Here is a 14,912-nt window from a genome sequence, read left to right as displayed (position 1 = left end):
AACTGTCGACAATGCCGATAGGAGTCACTTAACGGTATATGTGGCAGTGAATCTTTCCTGATTCAGAATTCAAAAGTGAAGATCAAACCAATCACTAATATTTCTGTTGTTCACAATTGCAGTGTCCTTGTCTCATATCAACTTTCCATAGGGGATAAGTCAAACCGATCACTAGCAAAAGCATATAAGCTAAAAGAAGCCAAAGAATTAGATGACATCCCATAGGACAAGAATGGTTGCTAAGTCGATGGACAAAGTGTATCAAATCAGAAAGAAAAAAAAAAAGATTTTTCAAGTACAACGGCAATCCGCTAGCAACTAGAATATTAAATCTCAAGAGAGAATGAGACAGCATCAAAGTAAATAAACCAAATTTCAGAAGCTTGCAGCAGAAAAATGTTAGAGGCCGCCTGACACTAGTTGTATTCGTAGTTTCAAAACTACATTAACAGTTCTATTATGATAATAAATTTGCCTACTTAGATATAACATATATTACGTACTATACAGCAATACAGCAAACAGAGTTCAGTTGGCATGCATATGACAAGAAATATTGCATGCTAACATCTTAGTACACACATTATAGGGTTTATTAACCTTAAAAGAGTTCGATTCAAATTCGGAAGCTTGAGAAACTAAAACCTTGCAAACAACACCTAAACACTTCCACTTAACCAACCACACATGACAGATTCTCACTAAGGCAACCTAGTTAAACTTAAATTGACATCTCTAGCAACTAAATCATTGTTGAACAAACTACGAAGACAACCTGAATCCAACACGTAAACCCGCAAGAATTAGCGTACAGGATAGGCTGTGATGACTCATGACACTATCACACTCAAATTCAAACTGCTACAAGGCTAATGCCGATCAAAGAACCATAAGACGAGGTAAAATCAAACACCATGAAACACTGAGAATTCAAGCATCCACGAGCATTTCACAACACATGTTGGCTCTGGCTAGCTCGGGCGGAAAAACCCAATTCGCATATCACTAGCCATCAAATCGATTTCAAGTTTTCAGCCTAATAACCAACACCGTAGCCACAGTATCACTCCCAACCAAACAGCATTAACACCACAAAAGCATCGAACCCACCACACCGAATTTCGGGAACTCGAAATCGAAATCAGCGGGACTAAGATAATCAACAAGTACCCAGATGGAGAAACAGCTTACCAATCTAGATGCGGGGGACACCTGAGAAAACTCCGATTGAAGGGAAGGGAAGGGAAAGTCGGGGATGGGAGCTAGGGATTAAGACCGGAGAACGATTCTAGGGCACAACCAGAGGGATAGAGACGACATATACGAGAGAGACGGAGAGAGAGAGAGAGGGACGCGACACGCGAAACGATAAATAAATAGAGAGAGAGAAAGTATATGAGAAGGGTTTGGAGGGAGAGAAGTATATGATACGGATTCGCCGGGGTCATAGGGGAACGGGCTCTGACATGGCACTCCCAACGCGAGAGATATAGAGAGAGACAGAACCGGAAGAGAGGGAACGGAGAGCGACCCGACCACTCGCAACACTCCACGTGTCGCTGTCAGGTAACAAAACCCAACCCAACCCCCTCTCCGATTTTTCCTTCTTCGGCGCTTTTCTCTCCTCTCTTTCTCTCTCCTCCCAAGCACAAAGAACAACGACGGCAGAGAGAGAGAGAGGCGGCCATGGAGTTTCGGCGGGAGATCTCGGGAGGGTGGTTCTTGATCTTGAGGAGCTTCGGTTTGGTTCTTCGTCCTCTTCGTGTTTTTTGGAATTTTCGGGACATTGGGTTCGAAATCTGAAAGCTTAGTTTCTACTTTAATTTCTGACTGCCTCTTAGATTTTGTTGCCTTCTTTTAGTAATTTAGGTGCGTAGCTTTATCTTATAGGCTAAATAAATACCTCTTGTAAAGCTATATAAATCATTTTATTTTTATTTTATTTTTTAATAATTTCATTAGGAGGATAGATCTTCTTGAAGGGCATAAATTTTTTTTAAAAAAAGGATTATAATACATAAAACTTATCTTAATCCAACTTAATATAACAATAATAATTTGGTATAATATTCAAAATAGAAAAAAAAAGTAACGAAAATATGGAATAAATGATAAATGTTTTTTTTAAACTAAATATCTTTAAATAAAACTTAAATTGAACTTAATACTACTACCAATCTAATTAAAGAGCTACATAAAATTTGTTGGTAACATAAAATATCTTCCCTGTTTTTGCGTATTTTATACTATTGTACAATGGTTATACAATAATTATAATTACACAAGCTTGTGGGGGATTTTCTGATGTTTTATTTATTTGTAAATGAGTATAATATTAATTAGAAATATTGAGTTAAAAAGTCTTGAAAATTATAACGTGGATCACTTTATTGTTATATCTTTTCTTTTTAAATTAAAATAAAAATAATTTATATATTTATAGGATAAATTATTGAAAGAAATAAAAAAAATATATAAGTGAAACAAATAAGGAAAGAAATAATTAACACAATAATATTTTATTTTTAATTGAGATTATGTCTTTAATTAATAGCAATCATATTTAATCTTCTTAGTCACTTAGTCATATTAATATTTTGTTTCTATTTCACTTGGTAAGGCCAACTCAAGTTGCGAGGTTTATTATAGTATTCAAGGAAAAGCAGGCTGTCAATTTTAATTATGAAATTATTATGGTACCGGATATCCTGTTATATTTTTATTAGAATATTATTCTCATCATGGACATATTCTCTTGTTGCATAATGCATATACCATAGGCTATCCAAGTTTGTTAAACTACTTGTCTAAAACCAACAATTAGTGCTAGTATAAATTTATTCGGCTTATTCTAAATTAGTTATTTGTAATCATCACATCAAAATTATTCCGTTAACAATACAAATTTGTTTGGTGATATATTCCCCATATTCAAAAAATGATTTTTTTTATTCATATTGCGTCAGTTGGTTTGCGATCTAACTATATCCAATCTAAATTGAAAAACAACCTTTTTTATAATTAAGAGTTTTAGTGACTTTTAATCAACATTTAATCATGTAATTAATATGCCCGGAATTGAATTTAGGACTTTTAAATGATTTTGTCTTGTGTTAGATTTGAGAGGGAGATCATAATTAATAGCGTGATTAAAATTGAAAGGCAGCCTTAACACGATTATTTTTTTTTTCCGAAATATCACTCGAACATGAGATTTGGAAAATAAAATTATAACAAAAAAAAAAAAGAAATTGTCACCAACCATAGGCAAATTAAAAAATCGAGGACATTAATTTAACGCGAGTTAGTTGCGGTACCAACCATCAACGTGATATTGATATATCAAATGTCAATGATATATCGGACTCAACATGTTTCCGACCAAGTCATAGTGGCCACAAGTTGGGGTGAAAATGTAATTTTCATACATTAAAAACAGTCCAAACAAAACGTCTATTTAAGATTCAAGGAGAGAAGAAGAGAAGAGCAATGCGCATCAAAGAACCATATAAACAAAAAACCTCCGATTCCGATATGGCGGCTTCCTCCTCCTCTTCCGCGGTGCCGCAGCACAAGGTGTTCATCAATTTCCGGGGGGAGGAAGTGCGTAACAACTTCGTGGCCCATCTGGACAGGATGCTGAAAAGTGCAGGGATCAATGCCTTTATAGATCGGGACGATGGGGTGGGAAAAGACATCAACGATCTCTTCAAGAGGATCGAGGAGTCGAGGGTCGCTCTCGTCGTCTTCTCGAGCAGGTACACGACGTCTAAATGGTGCCTGGACGAGCTCGTCAAGATCAAGGAGCGTGTGGACCAAGGCGGGCTCGTGGTCATCCCCATCTTCTACAAGGTTGACTAACAATTGTGGAATATTGCGTTGCCTTTCATTAAACCCAATAACGTATCTATAGACAAGTAAGGATATAAATCTTCTTAGGAAACTGTCAAAGCAATTCATATATATCTGTAAAATACTGATAGGATCATTGATATATATATATATATATATATATATCACTAATAAAGGTGGAGCCTTACACGGTGAAAAAACTAGAGGGAGAGTTCGGCGAACAGTTCTGGAAGCTGGTGAGAAACCACTCCGACAAGGTTCAGAGATGGAAGGAAGCTTTGGAGTCCATTTCAGGGAAGAGGGGTTTGACTTACGACGGCAGAAGGTACTCTGCCATGTTTTCTTTGTTGTCGGAATCTACTGTGCGAGTGGGTTTTCGATTCATTATCTCTCTCTCTCTGTCATTCCTTTTGGTAGCAACGAGCTTGAATTCATAGATTCAATCACCAAGAGTGTCGAGGAAATGCTACACGGCATACGAGACGAAGCGAGTGTCGTTATCTGCGCTAGGGACCTCTCCATCGAATGGTCCCACGACGAGAAGCGCTGGAAATGGCTCCCTGTCGAGGAGACTCGTCCAAAGTAACGAATGGCCTTATTGATTTTCTTCACTATTAATTACATCTAGAAAGAAAAAAATGACGTTCTGTCTTCTTCTTCTTTTTTCACAGCGACGCAGCCATTGAAGTGGCGAAACTGATAGAAGTGTATTGGCTGGACATTAGGGGGAAAATCAGGATGAAGGATCTAAAGCGGGGGACAACGTACGAGGTGGTGTTCGTGGTGAAGATACAAGATCCGGCCGAGGGATGGCACGTGCCGGTTAACGTGAAACTCGCTCTTCCCACCGGAGAGATCTCTGAACGAGAAGTGAACCTGAGAACGCAGACGAGAGGCCAGTGGCTCGAAATCCCCGCCGGAGCGTTCGTGACGTCGCCGGATAACGATGGCGACGGATATGTCGAGTTCTCGATGTATGAGCACAACACGACGGATACTCCCAAGAAAGGCCTCTTCGTCAAAGGTGTTGCCATTCGCACCAAATCACACTGACGTCATGCGCACATGCAACCGTTCTACGTGCATCTCTCTCTCTCTCTATATATATATATATATATACATATATATGTGTGTGTGTGCGCGGCGCGTGTGCATATAGGTTCAAAGATCGTTTGTGTTTTAATAATTTTTTATAACGAATGAAATGAAGCTTGTAATAACAATATATGTATGATTGATGCTTACATTATTGATATTAGTTTCTCTGGTGCATTTCTTTATTTTGCAATTTACTACCGGTGTAAATTATTTGATCGTTGACCTGAGCTGTCTCAAACCTTGGATATGCTTTATATATGTTAAAAAAATATTAGCCCTTAAAAAACTATGTATAAATTAAAATATTATACGTATATTTGTTATTTATCTAAAACTATATCCTTAATTATCAAAGAAAATTTATTTTCTTTTTTGGAGTATGCTACGGGTGTTATTTTCTTTTATTTTTAATGGTAACAAATTAAGTTTAGTTATGATTTTTTTTATTTTATAATATTTGGCACAAGTAGGATTTGAACCATGGTGGTGAATAAGGTGCTTCTCTTGCCACCAACCTACACCACATTGGATTAGTTATGAAATTATTTTCTTGTCGCACATACCATCTGTTTATTGGTAATGTCCAGTGGAGTGGAGTTCGAACCATGGATGTAGAAAACATTTTATGTTCTCACGCCACCGCACCATTACTTATAGACTTTTCGGCGTATCTCGGTGACGCCACGTGTTATCTGCGATATAAAAAATATGTAAAATGCTCTTTTAAAAAAAACTGTTTGGCTAAAAATAACAAATAATATTGGTACTGATTAGTGGGCTGATTTTCAATTAGTTATGTGTAATTATTAATCAAAAGAGTGTAGCTTTTTAACCGTATAAGTTGTGCTTATGAAGGGATATCGTTGCATGTGTATACATTCTGATCGAACTCGTGCAAAACCAATGAACGCACGGACAAAGGAAGGCTCGTCATCAATTCATCCCCATGGGATATGTGTTATTACGGAGTGTGAATTAGTCCCATCAACAACCATAGACTAATTCAAAATTGACCACATTTAATTTAAATTTAAACGCCGGTTAGTTGCAATACCATTATTCATTCATTCACCCGCAAATTATTTAAACACCGTCAACCTGGTCTTGATATCGACTCGGAGCCGACTCTTCTTGACTCGGTCATGTATTCCGACAAGCCATCGCACGTAGGGACATGAGCTGAGAGACCGAGATATCATTAAATACATTTGTACCTTAAAGACAGACAAGCCAACCAAACTCCCCATATGGTCTAGTTGAAGCTGATGCATATCAAAGAACCACACAAACAAAACCTCCGATTCCAATGGCGGCTTCCTCCTCCTCTCTCGCAGTGCCGCAGCACAAGGTGTTCATCAATTTCAGGGGAGAGGAAGTGCGTAACAACTTCGTCGCACATCTGGACAGGACGCTGAAAAGTGCAGGGATCAATGCCTTTGTAGACGGAGACGACGGGGTCGGAAAAGACATCGACGATCTCTTCGAGAGGATCGAGGAGTCGAGGGTCGCTCTCGCCGTCTTCTCGAGCAAGTACACGACGTCTAAATGGTGTCTGAACGAGCTCGTGAAGATCAAGGAGCGTGTGGACGAAGGTCAACTCGTGGTCATTCCCATCTTCTACAAGGTCGAGCCTTACACGGTGAAGGGACTGAAGGGAGAGTTCGGCGAACAGTTCTGGGAGCTGGTGAGAAGCAATCTCGACAAGGCCCGGACATGGAAAGAGGCTTTGGAGTTTGTTCCGAGGAAGAGGGGCTTGTCATACGACGGCAAAAGGTACTATTACATGCCATTTTTGTTAAACGATTTTATGGTTGAGAGGTCTGAAAAGTGCGTTTCGACTTTAGGGTTTTGGGCGATCCATTGGGGTTTCCGTTGAAACAAGGAAACAAGATTTTGAATGGAAAGTTATAAATTCAGATGAGAAATTGAAATCTTCTATAAGTACTCTCACTCGTTTTGGCAGCAACGAGCGTGAGTTCATAGATTTGATGACCAAGAACGTCGAGCAAGTGCTACTCAAGATACCAGAGGAAGCAGAAGCGGCACGTGTGATCGGTCCTCAAGAAACAGCAAACCCAGAAATAAGCCTCGTGATGATGGAGCAGATCCATTCACGATGCATTTTTAGGAATCACAACGATCTGGACCAAGCTGTGAAGGATAAGATCGCCTCTTGTGCCCAAAGGGAGAGCCAGGTAAACCTCAGATATATTCTCGATAGCTTCGGTGATCGATCCATCCCGCTAGGATCTTGCAAAGAGAGAATGGCCAAGTTCAACCATTACATTACGTACATACTTTATATATTTATATATACTGTTGAAAATTCTATCTTTCCTCTCTCTCCAAATCAAATATACCAAAGTTTGTTTCTCAAAGTGTTCGTCTTATATATGGAGAATCTCTATGATCTCTCCTCTTGATGCATTATATTACTTTTGCAGGATTTTGTCTCAGATTCCTTGCTCTGCACCCGCTTTCCCGGACGCGAAGTACCTTCGTGGTTCCATCAGAAAGCGATCGGATCGGGGTTAAAGCCAAAGCTTCCTCCACGTTGGTGTGACAAAAGGCTTTGTGGGATAGCTCTCTGTGCTGTTGTCTCGTTTCAGGGCACCCAAGATCAAACTGGCCGTGTAATAGTGAAATGCACTTGTAAGTTCAAAACTGAAGATGGGTCTTGTACCAACTTTAGCTGGAATGTCGGAGATTGGACAGAGCCAGGAAAGGTCGAGCAGCCGGACCATGTCTTCGTAGGTTACACCAGCCGCTCTCATATCACGAAACGTCTCGAAGAGAAGGGCTCGAGCGGATCAATTCCTACGGAGGCTCTCCTCGAATTCATAGTGACAGATGATGATACAACTGAAGTAGTTAGAAAATATGGCGAGGTGGTGAAGTGTGGCTTCAGCTTGGTTTACGTGGAATCAGAGAATGTCTCATGTGAACGAAACAGTTACGAGGGTACAAATGATAGATCAGACAGCAGTTCACAGAGAATGTCTCCGGTGGGAAGAGCGAGTTTCATGATCTACGCCAGGGATCTCTCCATTGAATGGTCTGAAAGCAAGAAGCGCTGGACATGGATTTCTGTCAAGGAGAATCCAAAGTAAGAATCCTAACCTCGATCGCGATTATTGTTATTATCATCAATAAAACTGGGCGTAACCAATGAAATGTTTTTGTTCACAGCGACGAAGCCATTGAAGTGGCGAAACTGATAGAAGTGTACTGGCTGGACATAACGGGGAGGTTCATGATGAGCGATCTAACCAAGGGGACAACGTACGAGGTGGTGTTCGTGGTGAAGATACAAGATCCGGCCGAGGGATGGCACGTGCCGGTTAACGTGAAACTCACTCTTCCCACTGGAGAGAACCCTGAACGGAAAGTGAACCTGAGAACGCAGACGAGAGGCCGGTGGCTCGAAATCCCCGCCGGAGAGTTCGTGACGCCGGAGAACGACGACGATGGATATGTCGAGTTCTCGATGTATGAGCATAACACGACGGATACTCCCAAGAAAGGCCTCTTCGTCAAAGGTGTTGCCATTCGCACCAAAATCCAATGACGTTGTTTTCACCATATTAGAAATTACGTAAACATGAACTTGATGGGATTCCGATCGAGAATCCGCGTTAAATTAAAAAAATGATTTTTTGAAATTATACCCATTATATATATATATATATATATATATTATGGCAGAATATATAATAAGATTGACAAATTGTTCGAAGATGATGTGAGGTGAAAAAGCTGATCACGTAAGTGGGATAATGTGTTGCATTCTGGTTGGCCGGGACTGCGAAAAGAGGGGACATGACGACTTCCATGATCCATGGCTCGTATAAATTGTATCGCGACGCCCCTCTCACTATATATTTTTGAGAATTGTTTTTTTGAAAATATAAATAAAAAACCCATCGTCAAAATTTGTTTACCTTTCATTTGTTTAAATGTTTTGTTAAATGAAAATTGATTTCTTGGTTAGACATTCGACCGTAGAATAGTGACTGATTTTTTGTCATTTTTTTTCCTTTTTGTGTTTGTGGTTGGTAATAAACTGTATTTATAAATGTTATATTGCAAAAAAAAAAAAGGTTTTACTTGTAGGAGTTTTCTCTGAGCAATTAAAAATTGGAGTTTTTTTTTTGTAAAGTGTGGCAAAAATGGTTACTTTATAAATTATACATTTTTTGTGAATAGTATTTTTAAAAATCGTAAAATTACTTTTAAAGCCAAAACAGTTATTATACAAAACCTTTTATTTATTAAAATCAGTTATTGTTTTCCAACAATAACATAAATATTTTGAATAGACAGAGATAAAATTCTCTGCCTTTATGAGGTAAATAGATTATGATTTGTATAAATAAAAGATGGCATTTTGGACGAATTGGGAAAAAAAAGTTCATAGAGAGGAGAAATCCCAATAAAAACCTATACTTTTTACTCGTCACAATTTAAACCTCATCGACAAAAATTCTATACTTTTACAAATTGTCAAATAAAACTCTCTATTTTTAAAATTTGGCAAAAAAAACTCTGAATGAAAAAAATATTAATATTTCGGATGACATGACATCCTAATCACATGCCACATCATCAATCCTATGACACATAATCAAATGGCAAAATATCCAAAATACTCTCCTTATACTAAAACTACTTCTGCACCTAACCTTCTCCAGTTGTGACCTTGTCACCAAAATAATTGTATGGTCACATGATGGTCACATTGGTCACACCGTTAGATTTTTTATGATTTTACCAAATGATTAGTGTGATATGTAAGGTGTGACCATGATGATTTAATGTAATCACCATAAATTTAACGTTATGGCCAATGTGACCATCATGTGACCATATATGAATTCTGGTCATAAGGTTACAACCGGAGAAGGGTGTAGAAATAATTTTAGTAAAAGGAGAGTATTTTGGATAATGCCCCTAATCAAATCTAATATTTAATAATATTAATTAATAAAAAATAATAAAAATAAAATTTTAAAAATTATACACATTCATATACACGTACATATAATTATACATATATATATATGTATTATATATGTATATATATATGTATATATATGGTTGTATATATATGTATATCATTTCATTATATATGTACGTGTATATGAATGTGTATATTTTTTAAAATTTTATTTTTATTAATTTTATTTTTTATTAATTAATATTATTAAATATTAGATTTGATGATATATATGGTTGATATGTGGCCTGTGACTAAAATGTCATGTCATCAGAATTATTATTATTTTTTTGTTTATGGTTTTTTTTTTGCTAATTTTTAAAAATATAAAATTTTATTTATCAATAAAAGTACGAGATTTTTTCGATAAAAAAAAGTATACGATCAAAAAAAAGTATACGGTTTATTGTGATGAGAAAAAAGTATATGGTATCTGAACTGGAAGTGAGGGTGTTCCAGAGGTTCGAATCCAGACATGCGGGAAGGGAGAGACATAGCCAAAGGCTGTGTGTTCAAAGGCTGCTCCCGGGCTCAAAGAGATGTAGGTTGGACCAAAGAATAGGTGAACTTCCTGGTTTGACAAAAAAAAAAAGTATAAAGTTTTTATTGAGATTTAACATAATCGAGATAAGAAATAATAATCCATATTGCTGTGCTATTGTTATTAATAGAAATAAAAAAAAATAAAAAAAAAAATATTGGCAGACAATCTCCCTTGAAATTTCTCTCTCCTTCCATTTGTGTCGGAAAAGTCTCCGTCTTTGCTCTAAATGCTGTGCTCCTCGTTTCTCCATTGTCGTGCTCCTCCTCCTCGTCCTCCTGCTTCTGCTTTCTTACATATTTTTCCGTTGAATTTGTTTCTCCGTCAGCTGTGTTTTATGTCATGAGAAAGATCTCGCCGACTCAACATTACTGATTGGTGAGTTGTGTCTCGTGGAATATGCTCCTTTGATTCCTCGTAAAATCCTGCAATCTATCTCTGGATTTCGACATCTCCATAGTTCTAGTTTGGTATATCACTTGGGTTACGTTTGATTATTCGATTTCTTGCACTTTTCCTGTCTATTTCCGGGTTTCTGATGTGTTTTTTCCCCGTCTAGCACAGTATTTCGGATAAAGCTCTGTTTTTTTGGACACCCTTTTGGGCTCTGGGGATTATCTGCAAATTTTCTAGAATTTCAATTGAAATGGGCCCTGATTTTTACTATAAATTATCTTTTTGCTCTCTCTTGGTTTCAAGTTTTGGCGGTGTTATTGCCCTTGGAGAGTGACATTGTGAGTTCTATCCCCAGAAATTTGGTGGCAACGTCAGGTTTGAATTTCAGTAATTGGAACAGGAGGCTCAATCACAAGTCGTGAATATAGGAAGTTATTATTATTGTGAATAGCTTTAGCATGAGAATTACCTGTTGATATTTGGTTTGGGAGGATTGATAAGCTGTAGTGTTGTTTCTTTTCTTTTTTTCATTGTATCTAGTTTACATATTCGTTTAGTATATTGGCAGGATGATTCATTCTCTTCTCTCAAGGAAAAACTAAGGAATTATTGAATATGTTTGTATTTTAGTGTTTTGTGGCAGAGGCGAAAAAATGGATGCGAACAGATTGGACTGTAGATTCCATCATTCTAGATCATCACAGTCCGAGGAGTCAGTGCTGGATTTGGAGAAAAACGGCTACAGTCATTCTAATGTTCCTTCCTCATGTCCATCACCACTTCAACTATTTCCTTCTGGTGGTCAACATTCTGAGAGCAACGCTGCCTACTTCTCTTGGCCTACTTCAAGTCGTTTGACTGATTCAGCAGAGGACAGGGCAAACTACTTTGCAAACCTTCAGAAGGGTGTTCTGGCTGAAACTTTTACGGGGTTGCCTTCAGGACAGCAAGCTACTACCTTGCTTGAGTTGATGACCATAAGGGCGTTTCATAGTAAGAATTTACGGAGATGTAGCCTTGGTACAGCTATTGGGTTTCGTATTCGACGTGGTGTTTTGACAAACAGACCGGCTATCCTTGTCTTTGTTGCACGGAAGGTGCATAAACAATGGCTCAATCATGTACAGTGTCTACCTACAGCCTTGGAGGTGAGATATCCTCGTGATTCTGTGTTCATCTTACCTATGATTCCCCTAACTGTTTAACCGACGTTTTTTCTCTAACCCATGGATCTTTATGTTCTGCCTAGATGTGGTTGGAGTTTAGAAATCTTTTTAACTAAAATACAAAGTTTTTGCCAGGGTCCTGGTGGAGTGTGGTGTGATGTAGATGTTGTTGAGTTCCAATACTATGGTGCCCCTGCACAAACACCTAAAGAGCAGGTGTATACTGAGCTTGTGGATGGTCTGAGAGGTAATGGTCCATGCATTGGCTCTGGCTCACAGGTACCTTGTTTCTATTTTGTACTGAGCTTTGTCTATATCTTGCATTAGCTGTATGTGATGGAGGGGCTATGCATAAACACATCTGTATTAGCTGTAAGATACTTTGAGTTTTGCAAATACCAAACCTAATGGACGTTATTTTTCTCAAATATGATGGCGTTGTATTATATGTAGATGACGTATAGCCATGTAACGTCTTGAACATGTTAGAAGCCCAACCAAACTATTTGATATAATGATAAGAAGGTATTCACTTGAAAGAGCATTCTTTCTTATTCATGGGCACGCCGCTCTTTTCTTCACTTTCATGGTGACTCATATTTACGATGGTGGGATGTTAAATACTGCACCCTTTCTTTTCTCCTCAACACTATACTGCAGCATCTTAGATAACCGTTAGTTTGAACTTCAAGTTACTTAACCGAAATTTTCATTTAAGCTTATGCATGTTAGTCTTTTGGAATGGAACTGGCCCTGTCGTGAGTTTTCTTATTGTTGGGTTTGTAGTTCACCATTTCTTCGCTTTTAGTACAGAAAATCAATTAGCCACTCATCTCTTGTAGGTGGCTAGCCAAGAAACATATGGAACCTTGGGTGCTATCGTGAAGAGTAGAACGGGCAGCCGACAGGTTGGTTTCCTCACAAACCGACATGTTGCAGTTGACCTGGATTACCCGAGCCAGAAGATGTTTCATCCTTTGCCACCTAGTCTTGGACCTGGTGTATATTTAGGTGCAGTGGAAAGAGCAACATCATTCATCACAGATGACGTTTGGTATGGAATTTTCGCTGGAACCAATCCAGGTAGTCCGATTTCATTAATGTAATAGCTTTGACGATTTCATTTAGATTTCATTATCACATTTCCAGGGTTTATATATTTTTTTTCCTCAACATAGCATAGACATTTTTGCTTCAGTTCATATATAGTCATGAAAGGGATATTTGATCAAATCCATGTAAACAATTAAAATCTGGACAAAACCAATCCAATTCACTGCCTACAGAGATCCAATTACCTATGTGAAATTACCAATTTGTGAGAGAACCTCTCAAACGTTATTGTATGTTTGACAAGTTAAAATAGCTTAAGTTTTAGCCGTGAAACGTCTGCTTCTGAAGAACAAAAATGGTGGCTGTACTTGTAGACCACAGGTTTACCTTTTGTTTCTATACACTGCAGAAACATTTGTTCGAGCTGATGGAGCATTCATTCCTTTTACTGAGGACTTCAACATGAACAATGTAACAACTACCGTGAAAGGCGTTGGTGAGATCGGGGATATCCATGTCATAGACCTACAGTCCTCAATTAGCAGTCTCATTGGAAGAAAAGTCATCAAAGTTGGAAGAAGCTCTGGTTTGACCACCGGGACCATTATGGCTTATGCATTGGAATATAATGACGAGAAAGGGATTTGTTTCCTCACTGATTTTCTTGTCATTGGCGAAAACCAGCAGACTTTTGATCTTGAGGGTGATAGTGGAAGCCTCATCCTGTTGGCAGGCGAGAACAATGAGAAACCCCAACCCGTTGGAATTATCTGGGGAGGAACCGCGAATCGGGGAAGGTTGAAGCTAAAGGTGGGGCAACAGCCAGAGAATTGGACCAGTGGAGTTGATCTTGGCAGGCTTCTCGACCTTCTTGAACTTGATCTCATTACCACCAATGAGGGGCTTCAAGGTTTGTGTTATGTCAGGTTACATTCCAGTACTTCTGAGCATCCATGTTGTCTTTTCCCTTAAATTTCAGAATTTCAATAAGTTAGTTGATTTGTGCAGCTGCAGTGCAAGAACAAAGAAACGTTATGGGTACTGCTATTGATTCTACTGTTGTTGAGTCATCTCCTCATGAATGCAAGACATCAAGAGGTAAAAGAGACGAGAACTTTGAGCCCATTAATCTGAATGTCCAGCAAGTTTTGGTCGAAGAGGATTCATCCCGTAGTCCTAAGTTTCAAATAGAAGACAGAGCTGATCCGGCATCTATTGTTGAAGAACATCAATTCATTCCGAGCTCAAGCAACAACAACAGATCAACCCTTCATCAGAAGGCCAATGGGCAAGGGAATCTTGAATCAGAAAACCTGTCAGTACTGAAGGCCAATGGTTCGGATGATGAGATTCAGGTTTCCTTGCAGTTAGGTGAGCCAGATACAAAGAAAAGAAAGGTCATCGATTCATTGTGTGATACCCGAGATGAATGAAGTTGAGGTGGAAATAGCGAATAAAAGACTGCATACTCCGAGCTAAAACCATATCTTGGAGAAGGTTTCATGAACATCTCTATGCTCTGCTCATCAAGTTTTCATAATTTACAAGGTACTGGGTGAGTTCCAAGAGCTCTGGGGAATTCAACTTTACATAATTACTTCTTGTATCCCCTGCATTCTTCTTCCAAGGATTTCTCACAGGAAAGATATACGAAGTAGCTTATTCTGTAATGGCTAATGGAAAGAGAGAACATTGTCAAAAGGCCATAGCTATGCACAAATATGTACTGATGGATTTTGAAGACTATTTTCTTTGTACCTCAAGCACCCATTGAACCATAAGCAGTTGCAGTGCAGCTCTTGAAATTTTG

At 38.4% G+C, this 14,912-nt stretch overlaps 4 protein-coding genes across 4 annotated transcripts in view; 3 read left to right on the top strand and 1 right to left on the bottom strand.

The window, feature by feature from the left end:
• LOC104812917 (protein CHROMATIN REMODELING 4) overlaps positions 1–1,384 on the bottom strand; it is an 11,856-nt gene extending 10,472 nt beyond the window's left edge. Inside the window, exon 1 of the mRNA XM_010540327.2 lies at positions 1,192–1,384. The gene's annotated coding sequence lies outside the window, so the exon portion shown is untranslated. The remainder of the gene's footprint in view (positions 1–1,191) is intronic.
• A 2,105-nt stretch (positions 1,385–3,489) lies between these two features.
• LOC104812916 (protein PHLOEM PROTEIN 2-LIKE A6-like) lies at positions 3,490–5,124 on the top strand. The gene is made up of 4 exons (XM_010540326.1): positions 3,490–3,852; positions 4,029–4,177; positions 4,270–4,434; positions 4,524–5,124. The coding sequence occupies exons 1-4, from the start codon at positions 3,490–3,492 to the stop codon at positions 4,903–4,905; spliced, it is 1,059 nt and encodes a 352-aa protein (XP_010538628.1). The 3' UTR covers positions 4,906–5,124.
• A 1,079-nt stretch (positions 5,125–6,203) lies between these two features.
• On the top strand, positions 6,204–8,603 carry LOC104812915 (disease resistance protein RPS4-like). Its single transcript, XM_010540325.1, has 4 exons — positions 6,204–6,723; positions 6,914–7,145; positions 7,395–8,056; positions 8,140–8,603. Exons 1-4 carry the CDS (start codon positions 6,257–6,259, stop codon positions 8,516–8,518), a joined length of 1,740 nt encoding a protein of 579 aa, XP_010538627.1. The 5' UTR covers positions 6,204–6,256; the 3' UTR covers positions 8,519–8,603.
• A 2,060-nt stretch (positions 8,604–10,663) lies between these two features.
• LOC104812914 lies at positions 10,664–14,908 on the top strand. The gene is made up of 6 exons (XM_010540324.1): positions 10,664–10,865; positions 11,514–12,031; positions 12,185–12,328; positions 12,892–13,132; positions 13,512–14,012; positions 14,111–14,908. The coding sequence occupies exons 2-6, from the start codon at positions 11,537–11,539 to the stop codon at positions 14,533–14,535; spliced, it is 1,806 nt and encodes a 601-aa protein (XP_010538626.1). The 5' UTR covers positions 10,664–10,865; positions 11,514–11,536; the 3' UTR covers positions 14,536–14,908.
• The last annotated feature ends 4 nt before the right edge of the window (positions 14,909–14,912 follow it).

The sequence above is a fragment of the Tarenaya hassleriana genome, unplaced genomic scaffold (genome assembly GCF_000463585.1).
Source record: "Tarenaya hassleriana unplaced genomic scaffold, ASM46358v1 Cleome2, whole genome shotgun sequence".
NCBI classification, from domain to species: domain Eukaryota; kingdom Viridiplantae; phylum Streptophyta; class Magnoliopsida; order Brassicales; family Cleomaceae; genus Tarenaya; species Tarenaya hassleriana.
This window is presented reverse-complemented; position numbering and strand designations above follow the sequence as displayed.